The following is a 20,873-nucleotide window of genomic DNA, read 5'->3' on the forward strand; positions in this document are numbered from 1 at the left end:
CAGTTCATTTTCCAAAAGCCAAATGTCATGCTGGCCATAGCCAGACTGTTTGGAAATGTAGGGTTAGAAGACGGTTGATGATTAGCAGACATGTAAGACAAAAATGATAATGAACAAACATTTTTCCAACAGAAAACAAGGAATGTGATCCTCTACATTATCCAGAAAGTGAACATCTTTTAGCTGTGCAACATGCTGTGAAGAGGTATTTGCTCCCAGATGGTTGTCATGCAGCTGCATATTCCAGGTATGTTTGAGCGTAAGGTCACATACTGATGGCCGGGCCTCTTCCTCCTGGATTTTCCGATACAGAGCAGAATTCACTACAGAGCTGAGTCCTAATCTGACAGTGCTGTAGAGCAATAAATATATATGTCTTGACAAATGTGATTCATGCAAGAGGGAGAAACATTTGAAAAAAAGCATTCTCACAAAATAACAGCTAGTCTCATCTCAAAAAAATTGATTGAAATTCTGCAGTATTTGTCATGTTTTGTATTCCAGTTACACGTCATCTGTGATTTGTGCTTTACAATCGTATGATATCATTGGCTGGACAAACACTGCTCTCCTCTGTCAGTGTAATGTGAAACTAAAGCCACAGGGTGATGACAAAAATGCAGAGCTGTGGGATGGAAAGGAACATTTTGTATTAGGCTCTAATGTCTTTGTTGGAATGCCAGGCCTGCCTACAGTTCTGTGTCATGACTCATGTCTTACTATCCAGAGACACCAAAGCGCTATTCCTACACAACAGTGGCACTGTTTCAAATCTTGGCCTTAGACTGCTTGCTTTAAAGCCTAAGCTAATTTTATAAATCTTTGTTCCCTACATTTTCTAATTTTTCTGGTCCAAAATTATGATGCATGTCTCACTTCAACTATGTAAAAGCCAGATAAAATGTGACATGACTTTTTAAACTGCAGACTTCTTGAAAAAAAATGGGATCCAAATTAAAATCACATACAGAAGTGGTACTGAAAAAGAAAAGATCAGAATTGGGTTGTTCAGACTGAGGTGAAAGGCCGGATGTAGATCACATATCACATTAAAAAGCAGGTTTGAGTTGCATTTGCCTGCTGCGTGAATGTAGCTAAAGTAAATCCTGCTGGACCCAAACAGCATCATCTGTCTTTTTATAAGCTACATAAACATAAATGTAACTCATGGCCATACTAGAGCAGAACAGGCCATAAATTCATAATAAATAATCACTCGTATTCAGAACTTTATACAATATTTATTAACAATGTAGTAAATTCCATTGTTTTTATAATATAGACAAAAACTGACTTTTTACAGGGCCTATCTTCAAAAAGGGAAGAGCTCTTGGTTTCAGGGCAGAGGGTGTTGAGGAGGTGAATGGGGGCTGAAGCAGTTTGGCAGGAGGTCCAGGGCAGCAGGAGGCTAAGGCTTCTTCTGTGAGTGTGTGCAAACATACACCGTTTCTGAGGCGTTTACAGAGCCGCCCTTTTATGCTCCAGAGGACATAACTCTCTGCAATACACCTTCCGTTTCCAAAACCTTCAAGCTAATGCACAACAAAGAAAATAAGTGAACTTCAAACCATTTGTGACCTTGTAGTTGTGAATTTTGCACAATTATGAAAGGATTTGATTCTAATAAATATCCTAACATTTTCTGCCCGATGGGGCAGTGTAATCTTTCTCAATATTATAAATATGAAAATTTGATTATTTTCTTTACATAGAATATAGAAGTATAAAAATATATGAAACCAAATAACAAAATAACAAATAAATCAGTGAGTTACACATGTATATTTTTACCAGTGTGCTTTAAAACGCATGTATCTGGAAAACATTCACTCCTAGCACGCTCACATTTAAATACACCACATCAAACCATGTACAGTAGTACTCTGAATATTACAAAGCTAAAACTATAGCTGAGGTGGACTTAGTATGTAAAAGACACTTCAAAATATGTTACAATGGCTAGATTTTGTGTTTAGTGGAACACAGATACAATTCTGCTTAAGCTAACTGTGTAATGAACACAGAAAGCAACAAAACAAATGAAAACATCAGAAACAAGCTCACAAAGCCCCTCTCTCTTAAGAACAACAAATATGTTTATTAAACAAATCTTTATATCCCCAGTAACAGACGTGTGCTATTTTGGTGGTTTTTTTAGGGTGACATTAGAAAGGCCAGCACAAAATAAAAAAAATATAACTCCTCTACTAGTTGCATTTTGAAAAGGTTTTCTATTGCTTCTTTTTGCATGTGCTGTCTGAAGGGAGTCAGTGTTTGCTGTTGAAAGGTGAAATGTGCTTCGTGTGGGACGGCAACTTATTTAATTTTGACCTAGAATTTAGTTTTTTACGTTTTGGTTGGTTCGGGGCAACAGAAGACGGGGCTCCTCCAGGGCAAGAACTGCGACTGGTATTAGTTGAATTTTTGTTTTTTGAAGCTGAATTGTGGCCTGATGAAGGGTATCAGTTAAAATCCGGCTTTAGTAAATCATGTGCTGTAGAACTTGCTTTACTTTTCCTGATAGTCAGTAAATCCATGGTGCAAAAGCATGAGCTACATTCATGAATACAACTTTAGACTTTGGTAAAAACGACATGGACTTTCATAAACAAAGTAGAAGTGACTCCACAGCAGACTATTTACATCGTTTCACATCACCCTCTGTTTACATAGCAGAAGAAAAAAACTAGAAATGTTGCTTTAATTTCCAAATTTTGTTTATGTACAGTAATATGTTCCAAATCAAGACTAGTGATCTTTCCTGATATATACATAGTTGTAGTTTGTCTTTAGTCATTTTTTTTCTGATTGCATTGTTTGTCTTTCTACATATGTTCACTTACACCTTCCCCACTTGTAATTAGTGCAAAAATATATATTTTCCCTCAGTTCTTCATATTTATTTACTTGTTAATATTTTTTTGCATTCATTTAAAGCTATTTTTATATCAATTTCTATTCATTTTAATCTGAGACATTTCTGTATTTTCTTTCTCTAACCTGTGCCTTAGCTTTGTGTGTATTCATTTTGAAATTGAGCCACTTATTTTCAGTTTCTTTTGTTGATTTTGTTTTAATTTTCTGTTTTTGTTTAGGCCATTTTCGTCATAATGGCCGTTTCCTTCCTTCCTCTCGATTCTAATCTTTCCTTTCCTAAGCTGTCAGTGCTCCATCCTTGCTTTCTCCTATTGGATTTCTGTGGTAGAATTTCAAATGGGCCAATCAGCAAACATAAGGAGAAGTTGTGAACTATGATGCCAATTTTAAAAAAATGACTTTCTCACATGACATATTTTGGTGACATAGCTTTTATGAATCTGACACGTGGCATCAGAATAAGGCTGGTTTTACATAGGAAGTAGCATTTTTTTTTTGTTCAGCTCTGGTGCATTCTGGTGTTGGGGAGAAGGGAGCATTGGAAACTGCACACTGGCTCAGTTGTTACAAATAGTGCTTTTATTTAGGTGAAAACTAGTATGCATCAATGTGGTAAAGAGAAACCAATACACAGACATTTACTGATCATGGATGGAAGAGGAATGTGAGCAGCAATAGTATGGTTGAATTGTGGGAATTAACTTGACACTGAGTGGAGAGGAAGGATTAAAAAGAACCTGGTTTTCTGAAATCAATGGCGTTTGCTACTGTGATCCTTCTGAGTTCTTCTGACTGGGAATGCTGAGATCACAAAAAGCCTGATGCACAAGTTAAAATATTTAAACTTGATCGTATGGCACATGGTAGAATGCTCTGCATGGCGCATCCCTTAGCATTGAACAAGATATTCGTAAGAGAGTTTTGAGGGCCGCACTGTACACGCCACTTTCTATGTCAAAGCAGCCCAACAAACCTGATTAACACGGAGCAGAACTCTCAACGTTCTGCTGAACTTTTTACTTTTGATAGTTTTTATCACAAGTTGCCTATTAACATTGTGGTGAATTACAGGCACACTGAGTTTACCACAGAGCCCTTTCAAATACATGTAGGGTGCTGGTTTGCTAAGTATTAAAGGTACTGCACTGAACAATTACCTGTTGAATCCTTCACTTTATGAACCTAAATTGGAACTGAAGATTTAGCCGTCACAGCTCTCATTTTGGGTGACTATTGTGATATGCATTGATGTCTGAGTTTGGCATTGTGTTTTCACAAAATTCTCAATTTTCAAAGTAATGGATATAGCATCATAAAATACAAGCCCCAAAAACACCTGGGGAAAAAATCCATTGTAAATCCCTGACATTAAAGGTATTCAGATATTCACAACTACTTCATATTCTAGAGCAGTGGTTCTTAACCTTTTTTGAGGTACCAAACCCACCAGTTTTATATGCGCATTCATATGAACCCTTCTGTAGTGATAAATAAAATCTGAATTTTTTCCCCCCAAATTCAAGACATAGGGGTGACAGAACTAGAGTCTAGTTGGGTCACCCTGAAATCACTAAGTCTTCTTAAAAGGTAGAGTCTCTGAGAACAGTTCTTCAAAATATAGTCAGTGTTTTCAGCAAAGTTGCGCTGACTGTCCAGGAACGACCCAAGGTATTTAAAATTTGCCACAGTTTCAACAGGTTGGCCATCAAGAGAAACTGGAACCACTTTAAGGTCTCGTTTAGATTATATAATTAGCTCTACATAATTAAGAGAATGAAAAATTAATAATAAATAATAAAGACTGCGGTATTCTGATTTAGTAATGTATTTATATTAGTTGTGTTACCACCCCCACGCCACTAGAGGCAGTAGCAACCCCGAAAAGATGCGACTACGGAGCAGATTTAGAAGTACACCGAAAGCTACGGTGAGATTTGCTGAAGTAAATAAAGACAAGTTCAAATCCATGCTTAGAGTGGAGATCCTTCAATCAGTGCTGCTCCGCAGCTCTGATTGGCTAAGCAATGTAACGTGATTCTCTGATTGGCTAAGCAATGTAACATGATCCTCTGATTGGCTAAGCAATGTAACGTGATCCTCTGATTGGCTAAGCAATGTAACGTGATCCTCTGCAGCAAGTGATGGCAAAGCGGGGCGTCATCACGACTTTACACAAGTGTGTCTTTACCTCCGCGGCAGAGGCTCCGCCGAACCCCTGAGACCGACTCACCGAACCCCTGAGGTTCGATCGAACCCAGGTTAAGAACCACTGATCTAGAGTAACATTGTTAATGCAATACAATGCAGCTTTGAACACATTTTTAACTTCATAATTTGTCACAAATTTAATGTCGTTTAGATCTTAAGAGTTCATAATTTATAAATCTTAGAGCTGAAGTTATGCAGAAAGTACATAAGATCTAAGTATATTTTGCAAGCAATTTAATTCCTAGTAAATTTTGACAACAAAAATAAAGTAATGATAATTAAGTTTGGCTCAAGACGAGGCCCAAAAGCACCAAGTGCAGGAGTGTGGTTAAGCCTCCTGGCTTGTAAACAATCTAAAATAAAAGCATACTTGTAGCTTAGAATCATAGTGTGTGTGATAAACTTGTTTAATTACAATGAGCCTTTTCCTGATTTGGAAAAATAATTAAATCTACAACTATCAGAAAAATGTTTTCAGAAGTTAATAATCAGTAAACCTATATAAAGATATTCAAGTGGTGCCATAAAAAAGGAGATGCAACATTTTGTACTCTTTTCTTGCATTCTTTTCATTGAAATGAACCATGGAGCCTTTTTTATTTACGCATGTGCTTTTAACTAAAATAAAGTAATCAAGAACAGAATTTTGATATCTTTTTTTTGCCGTTCCTTTTTCCTTTTTCTTTCTGGAATTTGATACAGTGAACCCAACTACAGGTTTTAAATGGTTTAGTCATAGTAGTTATATCCTATTTTTTATTTGTTTAAATCGACAAGCATATTAAGATATTTGTACACATTGTTGGTATTTTTTGTAAATTTACAGAAGAGGATGACAAACTGACAAAAATGTCAGGAAAATACAGTTTTGTAGTGCTATCAATTTATTACATTATAAAAAGTTTTAAAAATCACGGTGTTATAAAAATGTTAACTTTATATCATACAATATATTTTCATTAAGCATTTTTACAGTATTTTTTTTAGCAAGTTCATGCAATTAGATCAGTGATAGCCTATAGTCTTTGACATGATTATTGTGAGATAACCCTGTAGACTTTGTCATTTTCATCATTTTTAAGCAGTCTCAGTGAAAGTAAACATTTTTGAAATTGTTTTTTTATAAGTTTATGTCTAGCATTGTTAATGATGTGTACTTTAAATAAAAATTGACTTAATGGTTGAAAACAAACAGACCAAGAGATGTTAAGATATTCGATAAAAAGAAAACAGACAACAGTATAAACAAATTTTCAGGAACAGGCACCTTATAAGTATGTAATCTCTTTTCCATAAGGTTTTCGTGTGTTAGCCAGCAAAGATTGTGCTCCCAGAATCATGGATCCAGTCCCGAATACAGCAAATCCATCTGCTTTACAAGAGAACATAAATATGAAGTCACTCAAATACAAACGTTAAATTCTTATTTACCTGTGATGTGCTTGATTTCACTCATGTCCTGTTTGTCTTTAATTTACATAGTAGAGCCAGTAAACAATGTTGAAGAAGGAAAAAACAGTTGGGAAGATCATTCGGGACCATTTGTCGATAGAGTTTACATCAGTCAAGTCCGGGATGGTGATTTTTAACTGAGAGGCCCGCCTCCGAAGTCGGCTTTTCTTTTGAGTCATGTGGCGCTCCAGTGCATTTCGCCCAAAGTTGTGCCTTGTCAGCCCTGATTTGCGATATTGCAGATTTGAGCTGTCATATGTTAACATGGTATTTCGCGGGTCATTGAGACCCAGAGCCAGCTCTGTAACACCCATGTCATTCTTGATATCCAGAGTGCCCAAGAGGATGTTTTCATGTGTGTCCATCTGTCAACAGAAGAGTTGCAAATATATCACCGAAGAGTAAAAATAAATATTTATTATGTAAAGAAAAATGTCAATTTCAATACCTTTTCACTTTCCTGTGTTGGTATTATTTACTCAATAAGTTAACAAACTGCATAAGGTTCAGTTTGTTTGTGTTGGGGTGGGCATGTTAGTTAATACTATGTATGCTATGAATGTATAGAAACGGATTTTGCAGTACCTTGTTTTTTTGATCTCCAAGCCCAATTGCTGCGTCATCCATAAAGATTGGCTCCCACATTGAATCATGACCTGCAAGGTCTCTTTGTTTCATTCTTGCGTACAGAGTATCATCTCTGCCAACCACGTTTCCCACAAGCCACTGCAGACAAGTAGCAAAGAAAACTTTAAGAAAACATGAAGAAATTTAATATCTGAATGATAGCGGAACATTTGTGGGGAAAAAAATGTTTTGAAACTATGTCCTAAATTTATGTTACTGTTATGTAAGCATAGTGTTTTCAATGCCACATGTAACTCCAAAAAAAGGGTACACTACATGGTTTCACTTGACTGGAACATCTCATATTTCCTTAAGAGACAATAATAGACAATTATAGCAATTACCATCTTAGCTCACTGTGCAAACAGGTCCAAATCAAATGCAGCTATAGAAGCAAACTTGGTTCATATTATGTTCAAATCAATCCACTTACCACAAATTAATCTTTTACAATTTTATTAAATTCATGAGGAGGAGGTAATGTGTGTAACATATTTGGAAATTTGATATTTAGTATGAACTTTACCCATACCATACCAAAAATTCAAATAAAACTATCAAACAATATATTCTGAACAAAATAACGTTTCTAAATGTTGTCAAACGTAATAGAAACCTGCAACTAAATAACGGTTTGGCCAACATAAGCTTTATACCAGATAGCTTGATGTGGTCTTGACTGTTAAAGCTAGAGTGAAAACCACAGTGAGATCAAAAGTGCTTTTTTGGTGTAGAAGCTTTTAAGTCTAGTAAAAGATTTAAAGACATTTCAAAGGAATTTGAAAAAAATCAATTCGACTGTAAGGAAAACACTCGACAAGTGGATAGTCAAAGCAACTGACAACATGCTCAGACCTGACTGCAAACAACTTCCCCTGAAAGCTGACCACTAGATGATAAAAGTAATAAACATTGCTAAAAAATCATTACAAGACCTACAACAGGCTCTTGTTCTAAGTGAAAGAACACGCCCACATAAGCATTAAGAGACTGCGTCTGGTTAACATTGATAGAGTTTTGCAAGATGGGAACCTCTAACACACTAAGCCCAGACTTTATTTGGCAGATAGAATGTATAAATAGACCAGAGAGTTTTAAAAATTGTTTTTCTGACACATGAGTATAATCTTAAACTGGACACCAGAGCAGATGATGTTTGACATAAACCTGTTACAGGAAAAACGCCTCACACCACCTGTGAAGCTCTGAGAGGGAAATGTCGGGGTTTGTCAGGATGATATAAAGAAAACATGAAGACATCTTTAAATAAACATTAAAGCTGAAATTGATCTGGACTCTGCAACATGCCAAGTACATATAGTAAGCTTTTACCTTATTTGGATCCATCCTCATCTTTTCATTGTTTGCCATTGCTGTCTTCTCAGCAGCCTTTTTCTGACGCTGAGGGCCCTGGCCAAAGAAGATGTAGTTCACCAGAGCATACTCCAGCAGAGCCAGGAAGACAAACACAAAGCAGCCCATGAGGTACATGTCTATGGCCTTGACATAAGGAATTTTGGGAAGGGTTTCTCTCAGGTGGGTGTTAATGGTTGTCATGGTGAGCACCGTGGTAATACCTGGTAAAGAAGAATAATTTCACAGCATGAAGGACATAGGCTAGCACTGCATCACTACATAAAACTACCCCTGAGAAGAACAACAAAAATATGTAACTCTGTAAGATTAAACCATCTCACAAATGTGACCTATTGACACCAAAGAGGGAAACAATTTCTGATTCATTAAAGCTGCCAACATCAATGACACTCTAGTCATTTTAATACACTTTGAGGGACAAGATAAAGCACTCTAACCTGAAGTAGTGCAGCCATTTTAAATTTATATGTCAACTTTAATTGTGTTTACTTGTCAGGAGCTTCTAGTATTTGATAAGCCAACTTTTATATATAGCAATTTCTATGAATATTCTCATTTTTAGTGTCATCCTGATTCACAATAGTGCTATTATTTAGTAAACACAGTTGCATAATCTGAGGGGTTTTTTATTCAACCTTTGATAAAATACATAATGGCTCAAATATTTTCCTAATTTACACTTGACATTTTCACTTTATTTAGGAACTTTTAATTTGTAATAAATTACTTCCTGTTTTCTTAGAATATAAATATTATGGGAAACAGGAGGAAGTTTCTCTTGGTCCATCTTAAAATATGGAAAACTACAAGAGAAATTGATATTGAAATGAAGCAGATGAGTGTTAATCTTCCTAAGTCAATGGATGCAAGAAATGTAGCTAGTTACCTTAACCTACCCATATCTGGTGTAGGAGCAATCAGTGAAAAGTTTAGCACAATTACAACTTCGACAAAGTTGGAGAAGTGTCCACAATTACGTTGCATCCGCATACAGTAAGCAGGATGGTGAGAGACTCACTGAAATCTTGAAAACATTGATGTTTTTGCACACATCTTTACCAAGGCTGCTAATCATTGGGGAATGTGTTTTGTAAATAACATTAGAAGCCTAATCCTGAAGCTTAGCTTTACTTTTCCAGAGCAAACAGAATCGTGGGGTTAGAGCACATAAAACACCATGAAATCCTCTCAAAGACAACAGTTTTTAAAAAACAAACAAAAAATAAGCTAATTTCTATTTAGTCACAGAAAACATGTTTTTTTTTTCTTCTACTATACCACTGCCACAACATTGACCTGTGTTTAAAAAGGATTGAAGCAATGTCCCACACAGTTTTTGTAAAGGCTTAACAACACTAACAAAGGATTTTTGGACACAGCAACCATGTGATTCAGAAATCAGGTCAGAGTTAAGTGGTTCCTAAATCCAGTGTGGAAAGGAGCATGACGGAATATTTCCCAACACTGTTGACCTGCCTCCATTACAGAGCATTACCTTTTGTTTTTATTTTTTTTCATCCCACGCATGCCTTCCCACAGGATCACTAAATGCGGCATAGTCGTCAATCAGTGAAATTGCCCTGTGGGCTAAACTGGGGATTGAGGATGAAGCTAGCTTGATGGAGTTTTGTGATTAAAAAAAAAAAAAGAGAAGCTTCTGATAAATGCAAAATCTGAAACAAGCCTATGCTGGTTTTACAAACCAGAGGAGGAGTTAAAAATGTAAGGATACTTAAGCTGAATTTACTGCAATTGTGAATATTGGAGTTCCTAAAAGTCCATCTGATGTGATGGATACTACAGGAAAATGTCTACCTGTAGTAGAACACACCGCTGGTGTGTTCTACTACACACACCAGCGTGTGTAGTAGCACAAAGTGTTATTTATGAACACTTTGTGCTTCATACACTTTGTGCTTCATAACATGCAACGATTAGGAAGCTTAATACAAGGTAACGTTAATCAAACTTTCACTGTGTTCTCACCTAGAGCCACTCTGGCTGCAGAGGCATCGTAGTTGATCCAGAAAGAGACCCAGGACAGAATGGTGATAAGTATAGAAGGCATGTATGTTTGCAAGATGAAATATCCAATATTCCTCTTTAGCTTGAAACTCAGGGAAAGACGTGGATAAGAACCTGGTCAGATGAGAAAAAAGGGAACTGATTAAAAAAAAAATCTGAATACTATAAGATGTAATTTTCATTTCTAAATTCTTTAGCTGGGAACTACTGTTTTAATACTAACTGCAGAAGCAAGCAGCTTCTCACTCCCTAAACAAACCATGTGACACAGTACTTTAAAGAATCACATCACATGGAATGACAACGCCAGAATTTGTCAGGGTCAGATCCTGAAAAATTGGTTCAGGGAGCATCGGCCATCATTTGGTCTGAATCAAGTGTTACAACACATTGTGTGTGTTTATTTAAACAGTGCCACAGATAAAAGTGTGCACAATATTTCACGCACAATTCATGCAGTAAAAATGCGCATTAATCCAAGCATACTTTCAATCTGCCGTGAAAATGTGACGGTAATGGAAACCTTTTTTTAAGAAACAATAAAAAACTACAAATAACCAAAAGTCACTTCAGGCTGAAAGGACATTAAGTACCAAGTTCTGGCGGTGCTGTGGTGGTGCCAGGGTGGAGGCCTTAATCCTTGACGTGGCTGTCGCAGGTTCAATTCCCGACCTGGTGACCTTTGCCACATGGCTTCCCCCATCTCTCATTACCCATTACCTGTCAGTTCACTATTAAATACAGGCCACTACAGCCAACAAAACCTTAAAAAAAAGTATCAAGCTCAATGTTTTTATTCATGATTTTAATCTTTTATTGTTTAAATCTGAGTGATGTAACTGAACTACATTTAGCCTCACACATTAATGTAACACACTTATTACATTACTATTATTGGAAAACTCAGTCGGATGTAAATAGTACATTTGCTCAGTTTTTGTCACACATAGATATAAAGTTAGTCCAGTATGAAAGTCACTCATACCTGCCCAAGAACGTACAGTGATGGTCTACATTGTGGATTCTGCACTTACAGAAAGGTTATTAAAAGGCTTTCAGATTTTGAAAATACTGCAAAAAAAACAAACTCTGTCTCTGCATTCTTTTAATATCACTAGTTACACAGTTCAGTATCTACATCTCTACACTATATTCAAAAAACCCATCGTCCTCAGTAAATGCTAAACTGCAAAGCACATGTATAAATATGCTAAAAGTCTAAGATGACTTTATTGTGCCAGATTTTTTTGTGTGTGTTTTCCATCATAGCTAAATAACTGATTATGTTGTGTTTTTCTTTATCTCCCAGCATGGTGCTGCAGCCAGAGGTATGTTGCCTTTGCATGACTATTTCAATCCCAGACTTTACAGCAAGTTTCATTTCTTACCAAAGTTGTAGCTAATAGCATAAACATTTACTTTTATGATGGCATATAATGTGACGTACGCACATGACAATTACCTGTGGAGAAGACAACATTCTTGGAGATAAGTTTATGATCCACAATAGAGAACTGGGGCAGTTCGATCTTGTCCACCCCTGTCACAGCGTTGTCTCCTCCTCGCCAGTAGAATTCAATGTCATCAGTGGTGTAACCATCTGGTACAGAGAACAAACATCGACAAATGTTTTCATACATATGACCCACCTTTTACCTGTGCAGGTATTTAAATGCCACTTTGCACTAAAACATGAGCAACTTTTAACATTTTTATGTTAAGGGGACAATATTTGGTAATGGGGCCAATGAGATTAGAGATGTTGCTGAAGGAATAAGACAAAGTTAGCTGTTTCAGTGAAGGGAGCAAGAGAGACATAATTGAATAAAACTGATTTATTTATCTTATTAGGAGCAAATAATAACTTTGTATCAGGTATAAAAAACATCAATGTGCTTCATATGATAGAAAAATACCAGTAGTTCATGAGGAAATGATACAAAGTGCTTTATATGACCTGTAAAAATTTGCTCAGTGCATCTGAACAGTTAGTAGAATAACAAAACCAATACTAGGTGCTACCTTGTGAGCCGTCCTATAATCTGTTTATATTATTGCATTTACCAAAATGTATTATATTTTTGTGAAGTCAGTGTTTGTCACTTTGGTAAAGTAGGTGATTTTAATGTCACACTAACTTGCGCAGTCATAATCACCTAATTTAGTCTGTTGCTGTTGTAATGTAGAGCTAGATAGGATTTTAGAAAATGCTTCGTCAAGATAGCATTCTGGGTTTAAAGTTCTACGTAATTAATCTTTAATTAGTAATTGGTTGATCGTTTATTCTTTAAGGTTCTTTAAGGTGGTTTTGTTTTTAACTACAGCAATAGTTGTACTTATTTGTCTATGAACAAGTAGAAAGATTAATTTTATTAATTCAATGTTTTTTCTTCACCCTTTTCCTCATAAACAGTTTAATACAAAAGTCATTAATAGAAGCCAAACCAAATGGTCCATAATTTGAAAGAAGTCAAATAGACACATTAAGTCCGCCTGTTGTTGCAGGGGTAAAACATTTGCACAGAGCAAAATAAATAAAATTGTTCATGATAACGTCAAATGGAAAAACAATATGATACTAAAGCTATTTAACTGGGACTCTACCGAATCTGACTCCAGGCTCTTTTCTTTTTCAGTTATGAAATAATGTCACAGTTGATTTGTTTCAATAAGAGAAAAGGATTTTGGAGGAAGATAAAAAAAACAAACATTTTGATCTGCCTTAGGGTTAAAAATATTAAATAAAGCTTTTGCTATTATTTTGTTAACAACAAACCAAAAAAAAAATACATATATAATTTTTATTGAAAGGGCTGGAACATGTGATGTTGCATGGTGCAGGGAAGTCCTGTATGCAAATGCCAGTTTGGGCTCTTTCTACATGCGTTTCTGGGAAGTTCTTCCCATCCAAGCTTGAGTTCTCTGTGGGTTCTCCAGCCCAGTTTCCTCCCACAGTCCAGGAAAATGGCTGCTAAGGTTAATTAGTTACTCTGGAGAGAACTATTCTCAGTTAACTAACTCAGCAAGATAAGGTTAACTAAGTAACTTTGTTAAATAACACTAGCTCCACTACACTAATGCATGGACAAATTAGTATAAATACAAAAATAGATGCTGTTTTTTTAAACTAAGATTGTGGGCTTGACTGGAGCTGTTATCTCAGAACTTTAAAATATTTCTCCCCAGACAGAAGACTGTCTCACAAAGCATTATCCAGGTAAGTTGTACATAATCGTATCACATTAGTTAGATGTGTGGTTATAATCCCAGTTTTCATATTTGACCAAAGGACAATGCTTCAAAAACATAAAGCATTTCAAAACATTCCTGCTGACAACAACCTTCTCCTCATCCTCTGCAGTGAGCGAGGATGACCCAGTTCACTCCCAAATGTTCCTCAAATGAATTTCATTAAGTTCAAAGTGACTGTAACGTAATTCCTCGTCTAGTAATTAAAAATGATTTTGCAGTGTGCTGCAAACTGTTCATCACTGTGTCTGAACACGGAGGAATCATTTGAAGGTAGAAAAAAATAAATAAGCCACGTAACCTGAGTGTGAAAACCATTAACACCCCACAGGATGTCTGCAGTTTCTAGAAATAGTTTGAGCTCAACCAGCAGATGTGAAATAGAAAGGAAAGATGAATCCGTCTCTATGATGTGGATTGCTGGAGCAGATAATATGGCTGCTATTTTGGAGAAATGCTGTTACAAAATATTAGTTTCTCTGTAAGTTTACAGAAGCTGAAGGAGAAATGAACAGCAAAGTCCTTTTACCTCCATGTGATGTTTCTGTTGTAGCATGTATGAGAGCAAACACCGAGTCCTGAAGGTTTGTCTTTGTTGTGCTCTTTGTTTTTTCAGCCACTGAAAAACATTTTAACCTGCTAATCAGTAGGAAACATATTTCTGTGTAACATCCATATAAAAGGCCCTAAGACGCAAATTCTGCTTCTGAATGTGTTGAATATACTGGTTATGTTAACTCTATTCATATCCAGCTGTAAGTATAATTTTGTTTTCCATTTACTTTTCTCTGATCCAATAACTACAGTCATACTCAAACTGCTTCATTGAGTAAATGTATCTGACATTCCCACAACTTGGATTTGCCAAACGTCCTCAGCATGTGGAAATAAATTACTGGAATTTCAAACATTTACTTTTATTTTCCTAGAGTCTAAATACAAAGTGAGATCATCAGATTTTGTGGGCCTCTGTGAGGCCTAACTCAGCTTTGCTTTATTTTCTTTCAGCTTCATGATCTGTTTTTTTATAGTATGAATAAATACATTACATGAATCGTTTTTAATGATTGCCATGGAAGAATGTTATATTAACATTTAGTTAGCATAATAGTTTAACATTAAATATGTATTCTGGAACCAAGCTTTGTCCTTGTCAACAACAAAAGATTGTTGAATATCAATGCTGAAGAACATGAGCATTTTGTAATTTGAATAGAAAAATTAATTAGTTGTACAAATAAATTTCTGATAACAAAAACGATAACAGTAAGAACAACGTTTGTGTGACCAGATACTAGTAGGTTGAAATAAATGATAAAGTATGTGTTCATACAAATGGATAGCATGCAATCTTCACTACACCACTCTGTGTGTTGAATGAGTTTAAACATACAAAGTAAAAAAAAAAAATGGATTCAGATTTTTGCTTTGAACAATCGGAGAAGTAAAAAAAAATCTATCATGCAGGGAAAAAAAAAATTCGAGCGCTATCACGTTATAACGTGATACGTATCTTGTTAAAACGTGATAGTATCTTGTTATTACGTGATACGTATCTTGTTAAAACGTGATAGTATCTTGTTATAACGTGATACGTATCTTGTTAAAACGTGATACTTATCTTGTTATAACGTGATAAGTATCTTGTTAAAACGTGATACTTATCTTGTTAAAACGTGATACGTATCTTGTATAAACGTGATACTTTTATGTCCAGGAAGTGGCCATATTATGCTAGGCTATTACAGTGGCTAACAGGAATTGGTCAGGTTTCCCTTCATGTTTGGTCTACACGGATATGGATGCTGCTTTGCACTGTGGTTAAAACCATTAATAGCTACTCTGAGCAGGATCCTACACAGAACGGGGCTGCACAGAAGGAAACGTCAATTCGGTTCTCTAGCTGTGGCGGCGTTCCTGACTGTCTGGATCGAAGCTGAAGTTGGCTTCCGATTGTAGCTTCTGATTCGGGAAATGGCTTAAGAGCGATTATAACGGAGGCTCAGATGTATTTGCTGAATATTTTCTGTTCAGATTTCTTTTTTTTTTAACAGTACTTGCTGAACAACGGCAACGGCTGTTCGTAACCAAGCAACCGAAATCAACAGAAGGCTAGATAGTGGCAAAAGACAAAACTAGATCCTGTTAAGCATTCTTCAAAATAAAAGACTTCCTCTCTCCAAAATAAATCATAAAAAAGCTTTGAATTTAATTATTTTTCACGTCACCTTCTAACACTTTTTACAATTACAAAAAAATCCTGCTCAGAGTAGCATGCTATTAATGGTTTTAACCACAGTGCAAAGCAGCATCCGTATCCGTGTAGACCAAACATGAAGGGAAACCTGACCAATTCATGTTAGCCACTGTAATAGCCTAGCATAATATCGCCACTTCCTGGACATAAAATTATCACATTTATACAAGATACGTAACACGTTTTAACAAGATAAGTATCACGTTTTAACAAGATAGTAACACATTTTAACAAGATACATATCACGTTTTAACAAGATAGTAACACGTTTTAACAAGATACATATCACGTTTTAACAAGTTACATAACACGTTTAACAAGATACGTATCACGTTTTGACAAGATACATATCACGTTTTAACAAGTTACATAACACGTTTTAACAAGATACATATCACGTTTTAACAAGTTACATAACACGTTTTAACAAGATACATATCACGTTTTAACAAGATACGTAACACGTTTTAACAAGATACATATCACGTTTTAACAAGATACGTAACACGTTTTAACAAGTGTTGAGAAAAATTATTATTTTGAGTGTTTAACACAGTTTAAACCTTTTAGAACGAATTTCTTAAGTTTGAACAGGTTTGTGTTAGTGATTTAAAACCCGAAGAACTATAGGATCTGCAGGAGAATTTCGGCTCAGACCCCTGGAGTCTTATCATTAAAGACAGGAGGTCATAAATTAACATATGCAGGGAGGTGGAGGACATTATCACTTGAATTACTGTGAGAAAGGGAACTTTGGTCGGTTCACGTAACCAGGATGAGAAGTCTTCCAGAACTAACATCTGACATGGTGCAAAAACTGAATATAACATAAAATGTTTTAAATCACTAACATTTAATTTGTAAGACATTTTTCTTAGTTATTAATAACATGTTTTGACTAAAAATTCTATTATCTTGTTTTAGAATTAATTTAGTTAATGATGAATGTATTTGAAATTGTATTATTTCTGACTATATTAGAATCACATGAAAATGTTTTGTTTAGTATTAGAAAATACTTAGGTTTATGGTGAATGAATGTCTTAATTCTTATTTGTTTCTAATTCCTAATTAGAAACAGGAATTGTACTTCATTATTTTCTGTTTATTATCTATTGCTTTTGGTTTGATATCAGGACTAAACTTTGGAGATGCTGAGTGCAGAAGAACAAATTGGGTTTTTGGAGAACTTTTCATTGAATTAAAATACAGAATTAAAGGTTTGTTCCTGGCAGAGCAGAAGAGAAACCAGAATTTCACAGCTACCTGTGAGGTTCCTGCATCTGTTTCTCTTTGCCCAGATGGCTGTAGAGCCACAGGAGGCCGGATACTGTTAAGAAAATAAATTTAAAATAAGTTAGTTTTAGAATTTATTATGACTTGATTGAAATACCATAATTATAGTTTTAAAATTTATAACATATTCTGACCTATTGATATATTTTACTGTAGTTAAAGCAGATTGTTTGCCAAGATCTTCTGATCTGCTCTTTGTCTGTTGGGAAACAATCAGTAGGAAGTTCTAGCTTTTCACACTGATTTGTGAAAGCCATAAACCACCATGAATTCGGAGAGTCTGCTTCTACCTTATTTAACAAAAGGTGTTTGATCTTGTGAACAAACTGCGGGACTTTTTCTAAATTTAAAAGGGCCAGAGATGCCTTCCAATTGGTTAAGTAGAGATACGCCTTATTTGAATACATTAAAGAGGAAAACACACCTACAGGTATAAAAGTTTGTGCACAAGGGAATCAATTCAGAAAAAAGCTGATTTACTTTACTTCTGCACCAGCTCTTTCTCCAAGGACGTCCTTGATATTTCTTTGTCTTCTTGTCTCAGGTAACAATGTTTGTATCTGTCTTTCTTTAGTTTCCTGTACTATCTTATATTTTCTTCTGATTGGATTAAATCCTGTAATTCTGTGACGTCAACACGCATTGTTGTGTTTTTGTCCCCGCACGTGGCCACGCGAGAAAACCCGGGATCAAAAGGAAGTATCAGAGCCAGAGTTTTGCTAAATTTACCAGTAATATAAAAATTCTTCCTTAACACAAGATACGTATCACGTTTTAACAAGTTACATAACACGTTTTAACAAGATACATATCACGTTTTAACAAGTTACATAACACGTTTTAACAAGATACATATCACGTTTTAACAAGATACGTATCACGTTTTAACAAGATACATATCACGTTTTAACAAGTTACATAACACGTTTTAACAAGATACATATCACGTTTTAACAAGTTACATATCACGTTTTAACAAGATACATATCACGTTTTAACAAGTTACATAACACGTTTTAACAAGATACATATCACGTTTTAACAAGATACGTATCACGTTTTAACAAGTTACATAACATGTTTTAACAAGATACGTAACACGTTTTAACAAGATACGTATCACGTTATAACGTTAGCGCTCGAATTTTTTTTCCCCTGCGTGATAGCAATGCGCTTCCGTAGGTACAAGAGCTGAGTACAAGCAAACTGTTCATGGTATTATGTCTAACACAGCAGTTACAAAGGCAATAATTAATGGTCATAATTAATGGTCATCCTGATGGATAAATTAAATGGTTAATTATGTATCTGAACATGTATAAAAAGAGAAAGTATCAAAGTAGGGCAACAGAAACTGTAAGAACCGAGAAAATGCAAATTTGGAGATTATTGGAGGGAGCAGGATGTAAATCAATCTTCCAACAAATGATTGAACACAATGAAGGCAGTATAACAAATGAAACCTCACAGAATACTTGATTTCCTTCAGATATTATTAGTGTGTTTCCCAAAGCCCCACTGCTGAGATTAAACAAGTGGAAAGTACATGGGTGCGTGTGTGTGTGTGCGCCTGCACGTGCGCGTGTGTTTTGAGCTTTTTAGTCTTTCTTTATCTTTGGGGAAAATTGCCTTTTCATACAATGAACTGTCTTGACGTTGCAGCAAAAGTGTGTAACAGCATTCATATCATTTGGCTAGAAAAAGATTCATCCTGACATCAACTTAGGTGTTAGATTCATTCTTGACACCCATTAAAACATTTTTGCAGCCAATTCACACCCTGAAGGTGGCCAACATAGTCCATAGGGGCAACTTTGTTGCCCACACCTTGATCACTTGCTGTGTAATGTTTCATTTGTAACCATTCAGTGTCTCTTTGTCTTCCTCTGAATTGCTAAGACTGCCAAAGGTATGTTCAAATAAATAGTGGTAAGTTCATCCCACACAGCACACACCGTAATATGTGTAAATCTGATTTAAACACAAATTAAGCACAAAGATCTTACCATGGTAAAATCATTTAGTTTCTCTATTAAAAGACTGGAAGGGAAAATAGTGAAGCTTAATCTAGTAACCAACTCTGATGATTTGTTGGGCGCTTGCTGCTGGTGAATGCATGAATCAATAAACAGGTTGTAGAAGTTCACATTTTCAGGGAAGAACATTACATCAGAAGTTGACAACTGTACACACATTTTGAAGATATCCTATTTTTTATATATGTTTTTGCAGTCCCATCATTTCAAGTAGAGTCTCTAATTTCTAATTATTCAAAACAGATGATGGCAAAAAACTGTGTGATTTTAAAAGTATGTTCATCCTCAATGAGCTTAGCCTTCAGTTCGTATCTGGAGTATCTCGCTTATGTGCATTAGCAATCCAGTCAGCAGAGGAGTCTGTGCATATTCCAGGCAAATTGCTTGGAACATAATAGTAGTAGCTCTTAGGTTGCTCCCACTCATCACATATTTTATTGTCCTGTTTATGAGTGCAACAGGGAAAAAGCTCAATCTGGTTTAAACTCCATGTCAGGTGACTCTGCTTTTCCCCTAGGTTGTAGTCTGATGTTGGTTAACATTCACCTAAAAACTAGTTGAGGGGCGCTGGTGAGCAAGATATGGCGTAGGACGTACTTTTCAGAGCTCCTGCAATATCCGTAAAAATTACATAAAAAACAGCATTAAACACATTAATATAAGTCAAAAAAACTTGAGCGAAAACCTAAGGATTACAAATAGTCGGACAACCCGAACAAAATCATCCTGAATGGCCGAAAAACTGCAAAAGTATAGATACGGAAGCGATGCTAATGCTGTAAGGCCTGCTAGGACCACGAGGCAGCGGACAACAGGCGACGCGGACCCACCGATAACCACTGGGTCTGAAGGTCCAAACATGAGCAAAGAAGAAATGAAAGCAGATATTTTATCGTCACTGAGAGGAGAAATCGCTAAAGTGATAAGAGACGAGCTTAAAGGCGCACTGGCGGAAGAGTTTCAAGCTATAAGATCCGAACTGCAAGCGGTCCGCTCTGAAATTGCTAACAGCTCAAAGTCCATACAAGCTGAAGTGGACGTTGTAAAGGCGGACGTCTTGGACTTAAAAGGTGGCCTATCAACGTGGTCAGACGAAGTCACTTCACTACAGTCTGCTGTCACAAGCTTACAGAAAGAAATGTCAACGCTCAAAGATAAATGTGAAGATCTGGAGGGAAGAATGAGAAGGTCCAATATCCGCATTGCGGGCATTGAAGAGCTCCCGGGATCCAGCTCCCCACAAGCTGTGGCTAAAATTATCAAAGAAGTTCTGCAATTGGATCGAGATATAAAGGTGGACCGTTCACACCGCACAGTTACCGGCAAAAGACCGAGGGACCGTGAGTCACCAAGAGTCATCATTGCTAAATTACATAATGACGGGGACGCGGCGGAGATCCTGAGAAGAGCCCGAGACGGAGCTCCGCTCTCCTACAACGGGCACCGCGTCGCCTTCTTCCCCGACTACA

General features: G+C 36.1%; 1 protein-coding gene across 2 annotated transcripts in view; it reads right to left on the reverse strand.

Moving 5' to 3' along the window:
* Nucleotides 1-1,221: 1,221 nt before the first annotated feature.
* The window catches only part of gabrb2b (gamma-aminobutyric acid type A receptor subunit beta2b), a 54,479-nt gene continuing 34,827 nt past the window's right edge, over nt 1,222-20,873 (reverse strand). For both annotated transcript variants that reach the window (XM_008426911.3, XM_008426912.3), the window contains 5 exons: nt 12,029-12,166; nt 10,528-10,680; nt 8,497-8,741; nt 7,123-7,263; nt 1,222-6,902 (listed from right to left, as the gene is read on the reverse strand). In XM_008426911.3, the coding sequence (XP_008425133.2) occupies nt 6,555-6,902; nt 7,123-7,263; nt 8,497-8,741; nt 10,528-10,680; nt 12,029-12,166 (1,025 nt within the window). In that variant the 3' untranslated portion in view covers nt 1,222-6,554. The remainder of the gene's footprint in view (nt 6,903-7,122; nt 7,264-8,496; nt 8,742-10,527; nt 10,681-12,028; nt 12,167-20,873) is intronic.

This window comes from Poecilia reticulata, chromosome 14 (assembly GCF_904066995.2).
Source record: "Poecilia reticulata chromosome 14, P_reticulata-male-v2, whole genome shotgun sequence".
Lineage (NCBI taxonomy): Eukaryota > Metazoa > Chordata > Actinopteri > Cyprinodontiformes > Poeciliidae > Poecilia > Poecilia reticulata.